This window comes from Haliaeetus leucocephalus, unplaced genomic scaffold (genome assembly GCF_000737465.1).
Source record: "Haliaeetus leucocephalus isolate CR32 unplaced genomic scaffold, Haliaeetus_leucocephalus-4.0 Scaffold992, whole genome shotgun sequence".
Taxonomy (NCBI): domain Eukaryota; kingdom Metazoa; phylum Chordata; class Aves; order Accipitriformes; family Accipitridae; genus Haliaeetus; species Haliaeetus leucocephalus.
Window position 1 is genome coordinate 1,955,866 of NW_010973428.1, and position 15,158 is coordinate 1,971,023.

Below are 15,158 nucleotides of genomic sequence, written 5' to 3' on the forward strand. Positions count from 1 at the left end.
AGACAAAACAACAGAGTCAGACTTCATGGAGGCTTATAAAGTTTTGTTGGGATGGACCCCACCATCCTCAAGTTAACGTCTGTCCCCCCATGTTGAGGTCCACACACCTGGTACAAAGATTTCCCAGCCCTAAAATATATTTATCTTATAGTGTACACAGAGGGAAGCAGCTATGCAGTAATAGGGACAATCCCATCAGAAAACCCCAAACAGTCAAGACATTTAAGAGAGTGTTTATTCCAATTTGCCTTTCCATGCTAGTCCCCTAAAGCAGACTGTCCAGAAAGAGTCATGCCTTCTTCAGTCACGTGCTGCTTCTGGTGTTTGGACGCGGAGATAGATTTTTTTGGCCTTTGGAGCACTGTGCCTGTAAGAATAGCAAGATGTGAGCAGCAAACCAGGAATGAAGGTGTTCAGTGAGCAGCTAACTTCAAGTTCTTCATTTACTCTGCCTCTCCCCCAGAGAAAATGAGCATCTAATCCTCAAATCCTCTAGGTTTGCTCTGGCTCCTCAGTACATACTGGTGCTTCACTCACCACACGAGTAGCTAGTATGAAGAGTGCCCTCTTTCTGTTCCACAGTTAGTTCTTTTTAAGAACAAATAACATTTATAATAGTGTTGCAGCAAGTTTGAGAGACTAGTGCAGTTATTCATAGGCTGGTAAAGGCCTATGCTGCTTATTTTCAGATGCCTAGGTAGACAAGTGGTAAAAAGAGAGTCCAAAATCTCTCCACCTAGAGTCTAAGAATTAACTAGCAACTTCTTGGAGGCATAGGAGGCAGCCAAGTAACCCCTGTGCTTCCCCATGTTGCTCTGGGCAGGGATTTTGCACAATTTCAAGTGAAAGCTGCCAAGAGTTCATCATCCTGACTCACCCATGAAAGTTTTCAACATCTTCAACAGTCTCAGGCAAAACTCTTCCTTTAGTTTCAGGTAGAAACAACACCAGTCCACCCGCAACCAAACCAAGAACAGCTTCAAACCAAACAGATGCACAAAGCGCTTGTTAGCATATACCAATTTCCAGCATGTACACCACTTTCTACTGCCTGACACAAAGGACTCGTAAATGGCATTTTATTTCATTCCTCATACAGGATGTGCATCAAGGCTCTATATGCAAAACTGTCATGCCACCTCAGGAGGACGTGGCTGCCATGTGGAGACAGCAATGAGCCAAGTTCAGTTGTGAGTTATGTACTGAACTAGGGCATCTCAGACTAGACAGACAATCCTTCCTTTATAGAGAAAAGAACCCTTTCTAGTGTGAGAGCATGCCAGGAAAAGCGTTTAGTTTTTCTGCTAGTCATAAGATTAGAAAACACATACAGAATGTATTATCTTTTACACAATGTGATTAACTTCTCCACTGATAATTTCTTTTACCCACTTTGTACATGTTTGGCGTCTATATTTTAAATCTACTAAGCACCCTCCTAAATGTCCTGTCTGTTAAAAACTGCATATTGCTGTTCGGGATATTTTTCTATAAATAGTGTGCTGATCTAAAGATTCAGAAAAGTTTTGCAGAGTCTGCCCTGGGAGTTCAGGTCACTAGTCTGCAAACACTCATCTTGCATTTATTTGCCAATCCCTTTCCAAATAGCTGGAAAACAGCCAGTTAACAGACTGTCAGAAAAGCTGAAGTGTAACGGCCACGCTTGTACTCCGTTAAATAGGCAGTTACGTGAAATTCTAGGTTTTGGCTCCTGGACTGAGACAATATACCTCACAGAAGAGCAGTAATTCATCAGATCTTAATCCATCAAATATTAATCTCAAAGTGTTTCTCATCTCTTTGCCATGTGTCAAACCGGTATTCACCTCTAACTTCCTTTAAAATGCAAGGAACAATAATAAGGGCAAAGGAGACATGAATGCATAAACAAGCACCAGGTTGTTATAAACTGAAGGCTTTTACAGACAGGAAAGGGCTTCTGCTGAACTTGGAGCAACTGCCTCCGTGGCTTTTCCCTCCCTTTGGAACTTGGGCCCCACTGCTGCACCCCAGGAAGAGCCAGCAAGGAGGTAAGGTGGCACTTACTGAAGACTACCAGCGGCAGATCGTGCCAGACTTCCACCAGTCTGTAGACAATAAATGGGACGATGACTCCACCCACATCACACAAGGAGGAGCAGACCATCACCCCGAGGTTCCTGGTCGAACAGCAAAGTGATCATGTTAGCATCAGAGTACTGCAGAGGGAAGGGGACGGATCACTACTCTGACCCTTATGCAGGACAAATCCAAGCACTGTGTGGGACTTCAGACCCCTCGTCCACCCGGGTTGTCTCCACTTTTCCCTTTATTTCAGTCATGTGAGTTTTCACCTGCCTTAAAGTACATTTGTTTTCTTTATTAAGCTACCATTGTAAAGCATTTTAATTGTGCTCCACCTACTTTATGTTCAGCGGTACTTGTGTAGCTCTGAAGCATTTGAGGCTACCTTAATTTAGCATAACACATAACATACACGTTGGCCTCAGCTATTTGTTTCCAGGCCAAATACCAATGGGGAGGAGGATGCACGTACCTGATATATGTCGGATACAGTTCAGTGTTCACAAAGCAAACCATTTCAAAAGCCATTGTGATTCCCATTCTCCCGATGCAAGCAGCAATGACTTTTAGCCAGTGTATGTCTGCAGAGAAAATACATTCAACGCATTTAAAAGTATCCCAGCGATTTAGCAGGTGTCAATTAATAAAACGCCTGTTATTTTAGGGGGACCTCTGATCCCGTATCACTTGACGTTTTTAAGGGGCCTAGTTTCTCCTGTGTGAATGAGGGAACGGGAACAGACAGCTCCGCGTGAGCTGTGGCACAGGGACCCTCCCAAAGCTGCACGGGGGACCCAGGTGCTTTCAGATTTATGATTAGCAGTCTTACAAATCGACCTCATCTCACTTCTGCAGCACGAGGAGCACTGCTAAGAGTCAGGCAGGCAGGACCCGACAGCAGCCGTGGGTTTGCGGACCTTTGGGACTGGACCTCAGGGGAAGGGAGAGAGAGGAGGGTGCTGCTCCCGGGCGACTCACCCTCTGGGATCAGGGCTGTGACAAGGCAGGCGGCCCCAGCCACCAGGTTTGCCATAGCCCAGGGGTAGCGCCGCCCGACGCGGTCGATGGTGACGATGATGATGAAGGCGGCTGGGAACTCGACAAGTGCGGAATAGAGGAAATCCAGGTACACGTTCCCAGCAGCTACTCCCATGTGCATGATGAGCCCCTGGTAGAGGACAGAGCTTGTGAACCTAGGCAGAGGAGAGCATCCTGGCTTTAGTCAGTCGGAGAACAGAGGTCTGTGTCCTGCTGGAGCCTTCAAAACCAGAGCTTCAAAAACAGCCCTCCAACGTTAGCTTCTTACCAGTTGTACATCAAAATGAACGTGTTTTTTCTCATCTGTGGTGTCCTGACAAGGTCAACGAGCGAAGGACTCTGCTTTCCACCATCTTCCTCTTCTAATTTAATGTCCTGTGGAAGAGCCAGTACAAAGTACGGTAAGTTTCTACCGGGACGAACTGATGGAAGGGGCTGTCGTGATGCTTACTTACACAGACAAGCAAACCCTGAGCTCACCTCAAAATGGGAAGGCATCTTTTTCCGATTTTTTTTAGCCATATCGCTGACAATTTTCATAGCTTTGTCATTTTTTCCTTGAGATATCAGCCACCTGGGAGACTCTGGAAGGCACCTACAACACAAGTGGATGCTATTATATACCAAAACATAAAGCCCACATAGTGCTCCCACGTATGGAGACTGTGGAGAGAGTGCTATGGTTGAATAAAGGCAGGTGGGTTTTTTGGTTGGTTGGTTGGGTGTGTTTTGTGTTTTCCACCCCCCACCCCCATCAGGAAAAATAGTATATCCCACTGCCAAAACAGGAAGAGGAGCAGTTGTGGTAGCGGCTTTAGTTGGAGATGAGTTTGCTAAAGAGAAATCAGGGAAGGGATTTGAGCGAGAGTAATGCTATCATCTTATTCAGCCTGTTGACCACAAACTGGCTCCTCTTACGGAGCCATTTTCCAATTGTGCCATCACAGATTAAGAAGTAGTAAACAAGGTAGAATTGGCTTACCAATTCACAAATATGGAAAAATCTCTTTCTACTGTTCCTAACTTCTTGACTCATCCAGACAATTTCTCAAATCCAAAGCACTCAAACTGAAAAATATCAATCAAAAAGAGAGGAGAGAATCCAAAATAAAGGTGAACCCACGTGCCTTCTTTTGGTCGGACCACAAAAAGCTGCAATTTTTTTCCTTAAAAGAACACGTAAACAACCTGTTACAGTTATGTTAGCATTCAACAATCTCTCAATAACCATCTTGTCAGTGTGGGATCCACATGTTGAGGTGTTATTTTTCCTTTATGAAATGCTTCATGAAGATAATATATGATATTAAACCACTCTCTCAGTGTTTTTCAAAGTGGTCTTTCTTTTAAACAGAAGTCAGCTTCCTATTTCCCCTCTCCTTTTTGCTGTGTACCTCCTTTCTGCACTAAGAGGTACGCACAACCGAAAAGCAGTGCCAAATCTCCCTCAGTATCTCGCCTCGGGAAGCAGGAGAAGCTGATTTTCAGGTCGCGGGCAGAGGTACAATGAAAGCTTGTTTACCAGTAGTAGAGCAGGAAGAAGCAACTCGGCAGGGTGACGGTGAGCTGCAGCCACCGCCAGTGAGGGATGGCGTAAGCGACGGCATCAAAGACCAGGAGCCCAACGGAGAAGGCCGTCTGGTAGAGGATGCCCACCGTCCTCCGGTACCTCGGACCAACGACTTCTGTCACTGCAAACACACACAGAGACAGGTGAAGGACAGCTCAGGCACGACCGCTCAGCACAGCAGTAACTTGCTCTGCGGGGACGCTGGAAGACCAAAGCTGCATTAGCACCCTGAAGAAACTGTCTCGGTAACCCTGGGCTTCCCAGCAGAAAGCCTCCTGACGCAAATGCCCTGGTGCTCACAGAGGAAGGTTTGCTCTTCTGTCACCCAAACTCTCAGCAGAGGAGAAAACACTCTTCCTGCTCTTACACCGGCCTAAGGCATCCAGTACTGTCCTTTGTCGTGGAAACCTGAGTAAATCAAACATTCCTCAAAATGCACAGATAGACCTTGTCGTAAAATCTAACACCAACCTACATAATGTCTCCAACCGAATAATAAAACATCATATTTTGTTTTCTAAGTGCAGCCTTTCAGCCTGCATCTCACTCCAAGTGTATAAGAGATGCTGGTACCAGAGGATGGTATACAGCTTCCTGGTCAGGATGGCTTCACGACTCATCTGCACTTTGCAACTGCACATCACAGGATAGACCCACAGGTTAAGTCTTGTTAATACAGAGCTAAAAGTAACTATTTCAGCAAGCAGGCACAAGCATACTCACAATTTTGCATCTGGTTTTGTGATTCCAAGAAAGCAAATCAAGTAGAAAAAGAACAGAAGACAGTTATTTAGCAACCAAAGGAGGTATTGCATTTTGGAGCCTTGGATTAGCTAATACTGCTTGGCCAAACGATGCACAAAGACATCTCAGCAGTACTGAGCCAAAACCAGCTGAAGGGTAGACAAGTGTCCCAGGAGAGTGCAACAAGAAGGTTGCTCTGTCCTTCTACCCTTCCCTAAGCATTCAGTATTGGCCACCCTTAGGGAGAAGATACAAGTTTAAAGGAGCTTTGGGGCTGATTCTGGGTGACTTCTCTCATGAGAGTTTCAAGGAGAATCCAGAAGTAACAAGGTGTGGCTGAGGGAAAATATCAGGATAGGACAAGTCATTATCCTGATAGGGATTTTATGCTCTAAAATGGCATAAAGTTCCCCAGAAGAGGTGATGAAGAATTCATTTGTGCCAGGAAAATATTTAAGAGGCCAAGCAAGCGTCTAGAATATGCACAGAAGAGAACAATTGTGTCTTGGCAGAAGATGGTCTGGACTGTGGTCTAGATGCTTTTATTTTATTTATATCAGATATGTGGATAACTGCATTAGCAAGATGTCTCCACTAAAAGACTTAACATCTTAGAGTGTTGACATTTATATTTTTATCACCATTACAGTGAACTGGATCACTCGGAGCTACTCTGTAGGGCCACGTGACATCCTACTCCAGATAAGGCTCTGTTGGGCAGCACCTAAGATACTTAATTTGCTGCTTCGGTGATTGCTTGGTATTGGGGTGGGGTTTTTTGACAAGAGCCTGAACTCCACCCCAGAAGTCCCAGGCAGCTCTACCATGCACCAGAAAGCTGAGCTGGCCCCAAACCCGCTGCCACGCAGCCGTGCTTCACCGCCAGACGCAACCAGTGCGAGGTGCTGGGAGAAGCACCAGCATAGCCTGGCTCCTCGCATTGCTCTGCAGTCCCCCGGCTTGGCCTCCTCTCAGACAAGTGCACAGATACCCAAACAGCTTGTCTTTTTCTCAGCAAGCACATGCTGTTCTTCGGTTATTTTTAGGCTGTAAAGTCTCTGTTTGCCCTTTAATGCTCTTTGTGTCATAAAAATGCTTCCAATTTTCCCCACCCTCTGCCTGCTTCTTTAATGGCCTCCTCTGTCATCACCCTGTCTGCAACCGGGCTGGAGCAGCTGCGGTCTGCCCCAGGTTTGTCACCTTCCCCAGCCGATGCCCAAGGGGACAGAGAGGAGCCCAGGAGCCCAGATCTGCACAGGGGAGCTGCTCCGTAGGGGAAAGCCTATCTTGAGATAACAGCCCTAATATACCACCGCCTGCTTGAGCTTTGAAGGCTGCTGTCATTAGGGAGAAGCAACAGTTGTTTTAAAAAAATCCGAAGAAGTCAAAGAGGGAGAAAACTCCTTGGTAAAACACCACGGGAGGCATTTTTTAAATGGCTTTTGTTCATTGTTTTGTTGTTGGTTTTTTATTTTCTCTTCATCTTCTGCAGCCAGACTTGCTCCTGGGAAAAGGTCTGAACTCACCCAGGATGTAGCCTGCGGTCCAGCAGCCCTTGCTGACCAGCCCTTGCAAGAAGCGGAGGATGACTATCCACAGGTAGGTGGGCACAAAGACCAGAAGGATTCCACAGACGACATTTGCAAGAATTGTAGTTAAGAGGCAAAATCTACGGCCAAACCTGGATTGGAAGATAATACGAGTAAAGCAAAACACTGGTCATGAAAAGACAGGCTTTTTAAAGTAGGAAGAGCCTTCTGCATCTTTGAAAAAAAAAAATCCAACTGTGCTATACAAAGGATAGATGCATACTGACTTTTATTCTTAGCCCATTACTCACTTTTCTGCTTTTCAATTCCCTGAAAAATTACTGTGCTAATTGCTCTGCAATTCCACAAAGGCTTTCAGGCTTCTTGGAGTAAGAAAAATTTCCCAAGTTAAAGAGCAGCAGTAGTCCCATATTTACATGTATTTGGGCTGTGACTGTTAGCTCCAAATTTCAGAATAGGCAGCTTAGTAATTTGGTTTTTATAATGGAGTAAAAAATAAGTACGGGTTAATATTATGATTCTGATATGTCTGCATGCACCAGGGTAAGAGATTTATATACCCCAATCTTAATCCCCAAAAGTCTTATATGTATGGATCTTGCTGGGAGCAGGCTGCATTTCACAGCTGGACCAGCTCAGAGCCTGCTGTACTAACACTCCCCAGGCAGGAGGGGAACGAGGCAGAAAAAGGGCTTTCAAATATCAGCATTTTTTTCTTGTTTTAACTCTGGCCACCTGGGCAAGGGTGGCTGTCTCTGCTGGCTCTGAACAGGCGTGATAAGAATGCCAGGACACGGGGATTTCCAAACTGGCACTCCTGCTGTATCTACCTGGCAGTCTCTGCGGCTACGATGCCAAAGTTTCTCCAGAGGAAGCAAGAGATTTCCAAGCTCCAAACCAGTATTTCCTGGCTTTTGTTAACACCCCCAGGCTCTGGTGTGGCACAGTAGGGAGTTTTGGTTGTATAGTCCTAAAATAGTCCTCGCAGGCTCTGCAGGACTTGCAGAGCAGGAGAGATTCATGCAAATCACCAGGTATGACCCAAGAGACAGAGTACTTGGCTCCTAATACTGTGCCTGAACATCTAGGTGATTGACCTTATTTTGAGAAGAGCACAGATGACGCCAGTTGCACAACTTTTCTCTACCTTTACCCACTCTCAGCTGCTGAACGCTGATAAGGGAGGTCAGAGGGGTTTACGGTCAGCCCACACATACATACCTGTCTGCTATGTAGCCAATGTTTATGGAGCCAATAAAAAACCCAGCGTTCACAGAGGACTGGAAGAGGTCCAGTTTCCAGGAGTCCTCACACACCAGGTTAAACTAAAAGAGCAACCACAGTTAGAGGCAAAAGAGTGAAATGAGGAGCTGGCTCACATCCACAACTCTCCTTCGCTTCAGTTAACATTTTAAACTTGTGTCTGGGTCAATGGCTGTTTTATCAGCACCCAGAAACCCTACTGACTTAATTAAGTGTCCAACATTAAAAAGGGGATCAAGCCTTTGAGCAGTTTCCTGGTATTTCTCATTCCTGCCTCATCTGTCATTACTGGAAAGAACATAACTGAGTTACTACCTGTCAAGATCCGGACCCTAATTTGTGTTAGGCTTTGTTGATCAAATCAGCGTGGACCTGATGATCACCCTGGGCTTTTCAAACAGCTTGTTTTGGGGCTGGTGGTGAACGTTTCTAAGCAGTTCTGGTTGCCTCACACCCTCGCACATCACAGTAGCCCCTGCAGACCCCTGAGGACTAAGGGTGATGCCTTCACTAAAGGTATCCTAGATGCTTGCAGAAGCCTGCCTCATCCTGCTTCCCATGGAGCGCTGGCTCCCTGAAGGAGCGTGGGAGGAAATATTTGCATCTGCCCCCGAGGCCACAGCATTTTCTCTCTGTGCTGGCCTTTTGCTCAACCAAATTGTCCTACAGCCTAATGAGTCTGGTGACCAGGTATTTTGTATCCAGGGCCAAGCTTTATGCCGCATGGGTACATACATACAAGTTGCCACCTGGCCTTAGTTCTCTTATCTTACTTAAGTAGATAAACATAAAAGCTACTGGAGAATAAGTTATTTCAAAAAGCAGTCCTAACATGACTGAGAATCCCTTCCCATCCTACTGGTAGCTGGGTTTATTTAAAGCTATGCATCTTTAATCAACATAAAACCAGATATTCCTCCTGATGCTCTGTGGGGCTTCCCATGAGGATGTTCCTCCACATGTAAATTTTTCCTTCGAGCAAAGTAACATGCTTTACTTAGCGCTATATCCTTTCCCTTGCTTAGCTGCCAGAGCAAGGGACAACATAACAGAGCCTGAGAGCCTTCACAGAAACAGTCACATCCAGAAGCAAAACACATTGCCAAAATGCACAGAGGCACGTGACATTTCTGGTTATCCTGTGGAATAAGCAGCCTGCGGGTCTGGCCTTGCACCACCTTCAGAAGAAAAGGGAAGACCACTGATGGGAGAGCGTGGCTGCACGTGTCCACACAGACTGCAAGTTTTCAGCTTCCCACAATTTCAAGAGATCATGGTGGGGGGAATCTGGACAACGGAATCTGCTCAAGCCTTTTGCAGCAAGATGTGCCGGCTGTGCTGTTGCTTTGTAGAAGTCCTGGCTCACCCTCCATTTGAGATGTTTCACTTCCTCACTTTAATATCACATAGTCCATACGTTGCTTAAAGAAGTACACTTACAGTACATCACCTAAAATCTAGCTCCAACCTCCTACAAAACTATAAATGCTGAAGTTGCTAGGGCACGGACTTTACCTGTGTTTGTGTTAGATACATGGGGGAAAGAATCCCGACTTCCACCATCTTTAAAAATTTGGTGGAACTTTCTATCACAAGATCAAGTTTGTCATCCCACATACTGATTTGTTTTTAAAGTTAAGGCACCTAAAACCCTAGAGTACCCTAAGTAGCTTAAATACCATTTTCAGTTTATTCACACATCTTCTGAGAACACAAAACAGCCATCAGATTTTCTGCAATCTATTCCTGGATTAAGCTGTTTAATTGTAAGAGGTGATTACTTTTTCCCCCACCCATAGTCATTCAATCATACTTGAAACAAACTTCAAAAGACTTTCTTCATTTAAAAAAAAAGAAAAAGTAATCGAGACCTTCACATCTGGGCACGGATCCCAGGAAGACCGGGCGGTCCGCGCAGCGTGCCTGCTCGGGGATCGGCAGGTTTTGTTCGCAGCCCCGCGAGCCGCTGCTCCCTCACAGGCACTGTTTACACACCTCCACCAATGGGACCTCTCGCGTGATGGGAGTTGCGTTCAGAACTGGACTTTATCTACCTGGGGATTTATTTGCCGAAATATGCTTTGCTGCCCAGCTGGAGGGAGAAGCCTCCTGAGCAGCCAAGGCAACACGCCACAGGAAAGGCAGAGGGAAAACAGCTTGCGAAGGACCCCGCACAAGTTCGCAGCGAGAGGATCCCTCGTCCAGGTAAGCAGGCGTCCTTTTAACCCAGCCGAGGCTACGCCAATCCTCTCCCGCATCCCTCAGCATGCCTGTAACTGAGGGGCCAAGGGAAGGAGGGTATTTGTTTTTACCTCGGTCACGAGAGAGGTCCCCGGGGAGTCGTAGACCCAGCCGTCCCGGCACGGACCGAGGGGGACGCTGCTCCGGTTGCCCACGAGGCTGCCGAGGGGGTCGGTGCAGCTGACGCCCGTCGCGTTCCAGTCCACCTCGTACCTCCTGCAGCGGCTGCCGAAACCGGCCCCGTGGCCGCCCCACTTGGGAACCGTGTGATTCAACTGCTCCTCCAGGCTCCAGCCACACCGCTGGCTCAGCTCGGCCACCCCGGGACTGAAGCAGCGATGCTCGGGGGTGAACCCGAAGAAGACGACACCCACATACACCGGGGTGAAGGCAGCAGAAAGCAAACACAGGACAAAGAAGGTTTGCTTCTGGAACCTGCCAAATTCTCCAACGTTCTCCAAAATGTCATCTAGGGTTGGCATTTTGGCATCAAAACCACACCAAAAACTTCATCTAGGTCTTCTCTGCAGCACTGATACTTAAATAGCTTTGCTGCCAACTAAATGTAACAGAGACATTTGACCAAAAGTCAAGACTAACTCCATAAATTATTAAACTACATGTTGCAAGCTTTATTTTTTAGGTTTCATTTGAAATCAGACCTTAATTCACCCAGGGAGAATTTGCATTTAACCCCTAATCAGAGCACATACGTTCCTTTTCTCCAGAAAAGCCGCTAACAGCCACAGCATTTGGGGGTTTCTTTATTAGCCAAACCAGCTCCTCAAAGAAGCAGCATTTTAAGGGCCAAGTGAGGATGGAAAATTCCACCAACATGCGAGTAAATGAAAAGTTCAGTGTAGCAGTTGCTGGGCACCAGACGCGAACAAGGCTTATCAGCCAGGTTCCATAAAGAATAGGGAAGTACACTGTGAAACAGAAGTGTCTCCACATTGAGCCACATGACGGTAAAGGAATAGCTTTCCCCACAAAATCCAGTATCATGTATGTCTCACCCCCACAGCCACCCTCACTCTCCACACTCCTTCATTTCCAAGGAAAACCACTCCCACCTACACCAGGGAACACAATTTTCAGCTGACCACATTTTTGCAGTAATAGGAAAGACAAAGAGCATTCACTAAGGAATTACACACTGGGAATAGCTTTGGGAAGCCATAATACAAAACACTTAAGGCTGAAGCAGCTATTTCTTACCGCAGAACACCTGTAAGACCTTCGGGAGAATTCATTGTGGGGCACCCCCAAAAAAGTTCAGTTATATCAGGCTCCAATGATACTTCATACTGTCTGTGGATAGACACTTGCTACTCCAACCCCTTTTGCTGACAGCAGCTGCTTCCATCAGAAAGAAAAGCATAAATGAATGTAACATTTTAAAGATGGAAAAAGTGTGAAAAATGGTCTGAAAAGTGACTTGCACAGTTTAGGCAACCAGGCAAAAAAAATTAAAGACCTCCTCTCAATACACTCCAAAAAAATGAACCAGTTAAAAGGCACTTCTGGCCCAGGGACAGAAAGAGAACCAGTTCTTCACCTGGTCTCGCTGCCCAGCAGAGCAACAGTGACCTAAGCAGCTGTGAAAGCTGCTTTGTGGACCAGCCCTCCGTTCCCTGCATCCCGCAGCTGTGCGCCCTCCTCTCCGACCCCCTCTTCTCAGGCAGGAATGGCTGAAGCAAGGTAACGAGAACTCCTCTGCCGCAGCCACTTACGGCTGTGCTACCCTGAGCCCAGCACAGCATCAGCCCACACCAGACTTTCGCCTCCGTGGCTGCAAAGGCTCCGTGTGGGGCTGGGGAGGGGGACAGGGACACCCAAGCGCGCAGCAGCCAGCACGCTCGCAGCCAGCCCCCCCAGCCTCCCTCTGCAGGAGGATGCGCGCAGTCGACTGAGGCCAAGGAAACCGAAATCAAAGCCTGCATCTTAAAAAACACACCCAAAAACCCCTCGCATCGCTTCTTTCCTAGCGGTTTTGTTTAACCAGTTGGTAATGGTGTGCCTACGTTCCACGTGAACTAAAAAAGTTAGATCTGGAGCAGGCCTTTTTCCCCGATTTCCCACCACTCTCCCTGCAGTCCAGACAGGGGTTGGGTGGCACTGTGCCACACGAGTGGGTGTCTTGGAGGCTCGCTGCCCAGGGAAACACGCTGTTGACGGGCAGGGTTTCTGCTCCTGGCCCAGCTCTTTGTACTTACTCGTCTGGTCCCCGCTATTCTCCTAACACTTGCCTCCCTATGGTTAAGCAGGTATTCTACTGGAAAAATAGCCTGGTGAAGCAAGCCATGCATCCAGCTCTGAACAAGGTGAGATTCAGTCAGCCTACCTACAAATGCCTAGACAAACAGTGAGCAATACTTCCAAGACTAGGCACTGAAGGTGCTCGCTGCTGTCAGCTGCATATTAGAAATACATCATTGATATGGCTCAGATAAGCACCCCCAGGCAGAGTAGCTCTGTTCTACCTAAGCCGCATTATGCACAGTCACAATGAAGAGACCACGTGGTGTTATGCCTTAATACATGGGAAGTCATTTCATGCAGTGGTTCATGGATCAAACAACTCCAAGGTGCTAGCCTTGAAGGACTTGGGGAAGGGAAGCAGCATTCTTCAAAATCCACCGAGAGAACTGTTGCAATGGTAACTGACCGTATTAAAAATACACTGTCAAGCCTCTCATTCCCCAAATTAACCTAATGCTAAATACAAAAAATGCTGCTTTTGTTTTAAGTATGACGATGCAGCTTTAGCCAAACTGATTCACAGCTTCACCGGTTACAGTACAACAGGAAGAAAACCCAAGTCTGATAAAAGAAAGAATAGACCACTGGGGCTTACCTATATATTCTGATCTTTGTCATTAAATATCAGTTCTCATTTTGAGTGATGTAATTATGATAGTAGCTATCACAGCAAAAAAGGGTATCACCAGGCTGATGAGCAGCATTACAGGCTAGTGTAAGGAGGATTCCAGACTTGAGATGTGGGATTCAGAATACCCACTTCGTATCTTTTATTGAAATTGCTGAATACTTTATATTACACTATTTTGATTCAAAATGGAGTTTTTATAAAAAGAAACCATTGTTGAAACTGAATAAGCCAGCCAAAAGGAACAATGAAAAGTTTCAAAAAGTTCTGACCAATGCATGTACTTGTACGATGCTTTGAAACCCTATCATTGCCCGTAAGTTAATTTAGGAAACACCTAGAGAAAAGCAAGACTGCTAGAGGAAATTTCACTTGCCTTCATTGCCAGCAACACTTCAAATCAATGACCGTGGCCAGGACCGTAGCATAAGAGCTAGAACTTAGGCTATCAGAAAACATTGGCCCAATTTTTTTTTCCTTGTAATTAATAACAAAGAGAGGAATTGTGCCAACTAGGGCTCCTCTAGTTGTTGCGCTTTTTTCTTGGTGATGACAAACTGGACAGCGCAGGTTGTATTGTAGGAATTCTGCCTCTATGTCCTTGAACACTCTGGTTCTCTGTGCAGTCAGCCTAGTCCAGCCATAATCTAGGAGAAAAGAAAATCTTTGGGTGCTTGTCAGCTGCTTAGGCAAATACTGATGAAGTCAGTCATATGACCAGTACCAAAAAAATATCATGCAAAGAACAGCAACCATTTCAGGCTAAAGCTATACAGAGTTGTACCTCTCAGTCAATACCTTTGAACCAATGATCTGTTTAAATTAGAATGGATATTCAAATTTACAGGATAAATTATACCAGTTCCAAAATTTACATCAAATCATCCCAACACACACAACTTATATTTTTCCTTGTCTTACGATGGGTGAACCCATAGAATAATACCCTGCCGGCAGGAAGAACATGTTGCTATTAAGCAAACCTGAGTAGTGAGGATCAATAAATACAAGGAGTTAAAATGCTAGTAGTCAGATAACTTGAGTCTCAGGAGCCAGGGGCTTCATTGAGCCTTAACCATCTCCTTTCAAAGGCTTCTCTTTTTCAAGCAAGCATTTAACATCTATGCTGAGGCTTAAAAAATAAAAAGTGTCCTGGCTAGAGAGAGTCAACATAACTCAGCCAACCGGATGTTAGAAATCCAGTCATTACTGAACAGATCATTGTAAACAACCAAGAAATCTTTCTCTTCTTCCCTTTTCAATGGTTTCTTGTTAAAGGCAAAATTCAGAAAAATCTTTTCAGGCTGAAGTCCTCATATTTGGTTGGAAATGTTGTCCTGTTATATATAATCTCTCTATATATATTTGATTAGGCACAAGAGGGGTTATTAAACATTCAACAAGTCCTCATCACTATCATCATGAAACAATACTCTATTTGTAGAGTTCTGTGCCTGCTGCTGGCCTGGCTTGGCTTTTGCTTTCTTTTCCTTTCCCCCATTCAGCAAATAAGCTTTGTCATCACTTCCAAGACTGAGTGGCTTCTTTTGTGGGTGCTTGCTCTTGTCTAGTCCTCTTCCTGTCTGAATCTTTACATCTGGAATGGTTAACACTTCATCCTCACTGTCCAGGTCATCCACATGGAGAGAGGTAAAGGCTTCAGATGTAACAGACTTGGTAGTAATGTGACCATTCTCCTGCCCTCCTTTTGTTGTTCGTTGATTTGGTGCTGCAATTTCCTCCATAAGCCACTCTGTTTCATTCTCATTAGCTTCTTCTTCACTGTTTATCTGCAAGG

At 45.7% G+C, this 15,158-nt stretch overlaps 2 protein-coding genes across 2 annotated transcripts in view; both read right to left on the reverse strand.

Moving 5' to 3' along the window:
- Positions 1-300: 300 nt before the first annotated feature.
- On the reverse strand, positions 301-11,102 carry LOC104842261 (solute carrier family 22 member 2-like). The gene is made up of 11 exons (XM_010584485.1): positions 10,542-11,102; positions 8,188-8,291; positions 6,943-7,097; positions 4,625-4,793; positions 3,583-3,697; positions 3,371-3,477; positions 3,043-3,257; positions 2,537-2,645; positions 2,047-2,159; positions 878-977; positions 301-367 (listed from the first exon to the last, which is right to left on the reverse strand). Exons 1-11 carry the CDS (start codon positions 10,950-10,952, stop codon positions 301-303), a joined length of 1,665 nt encoding a protein of 554 aa, XP_010582787.1. The 5' UTR covers positions 10,953-11,102.
- Positions 11,103-13,598: 2,496 nt separating this feature from the next.
- IGF2R (insulin-like growth factor 2 receptor) overlaps positions 13,599-15,158 on the reverse strand; it is a gene marked incomplete at its 5' end in the record, with an annotated part of 60,814 nt that continues 59,254 nt past the window's right edge. The window contains one exon of the mRNA XM_010584525.1: positions 13,599-15,150. Coding sequence (XP_010582827.1) covers positions 14,749-15,150 — 402 coding nt within the window. The remainder of the gene's footprint in view (positions 15,151-15,158) is intronic.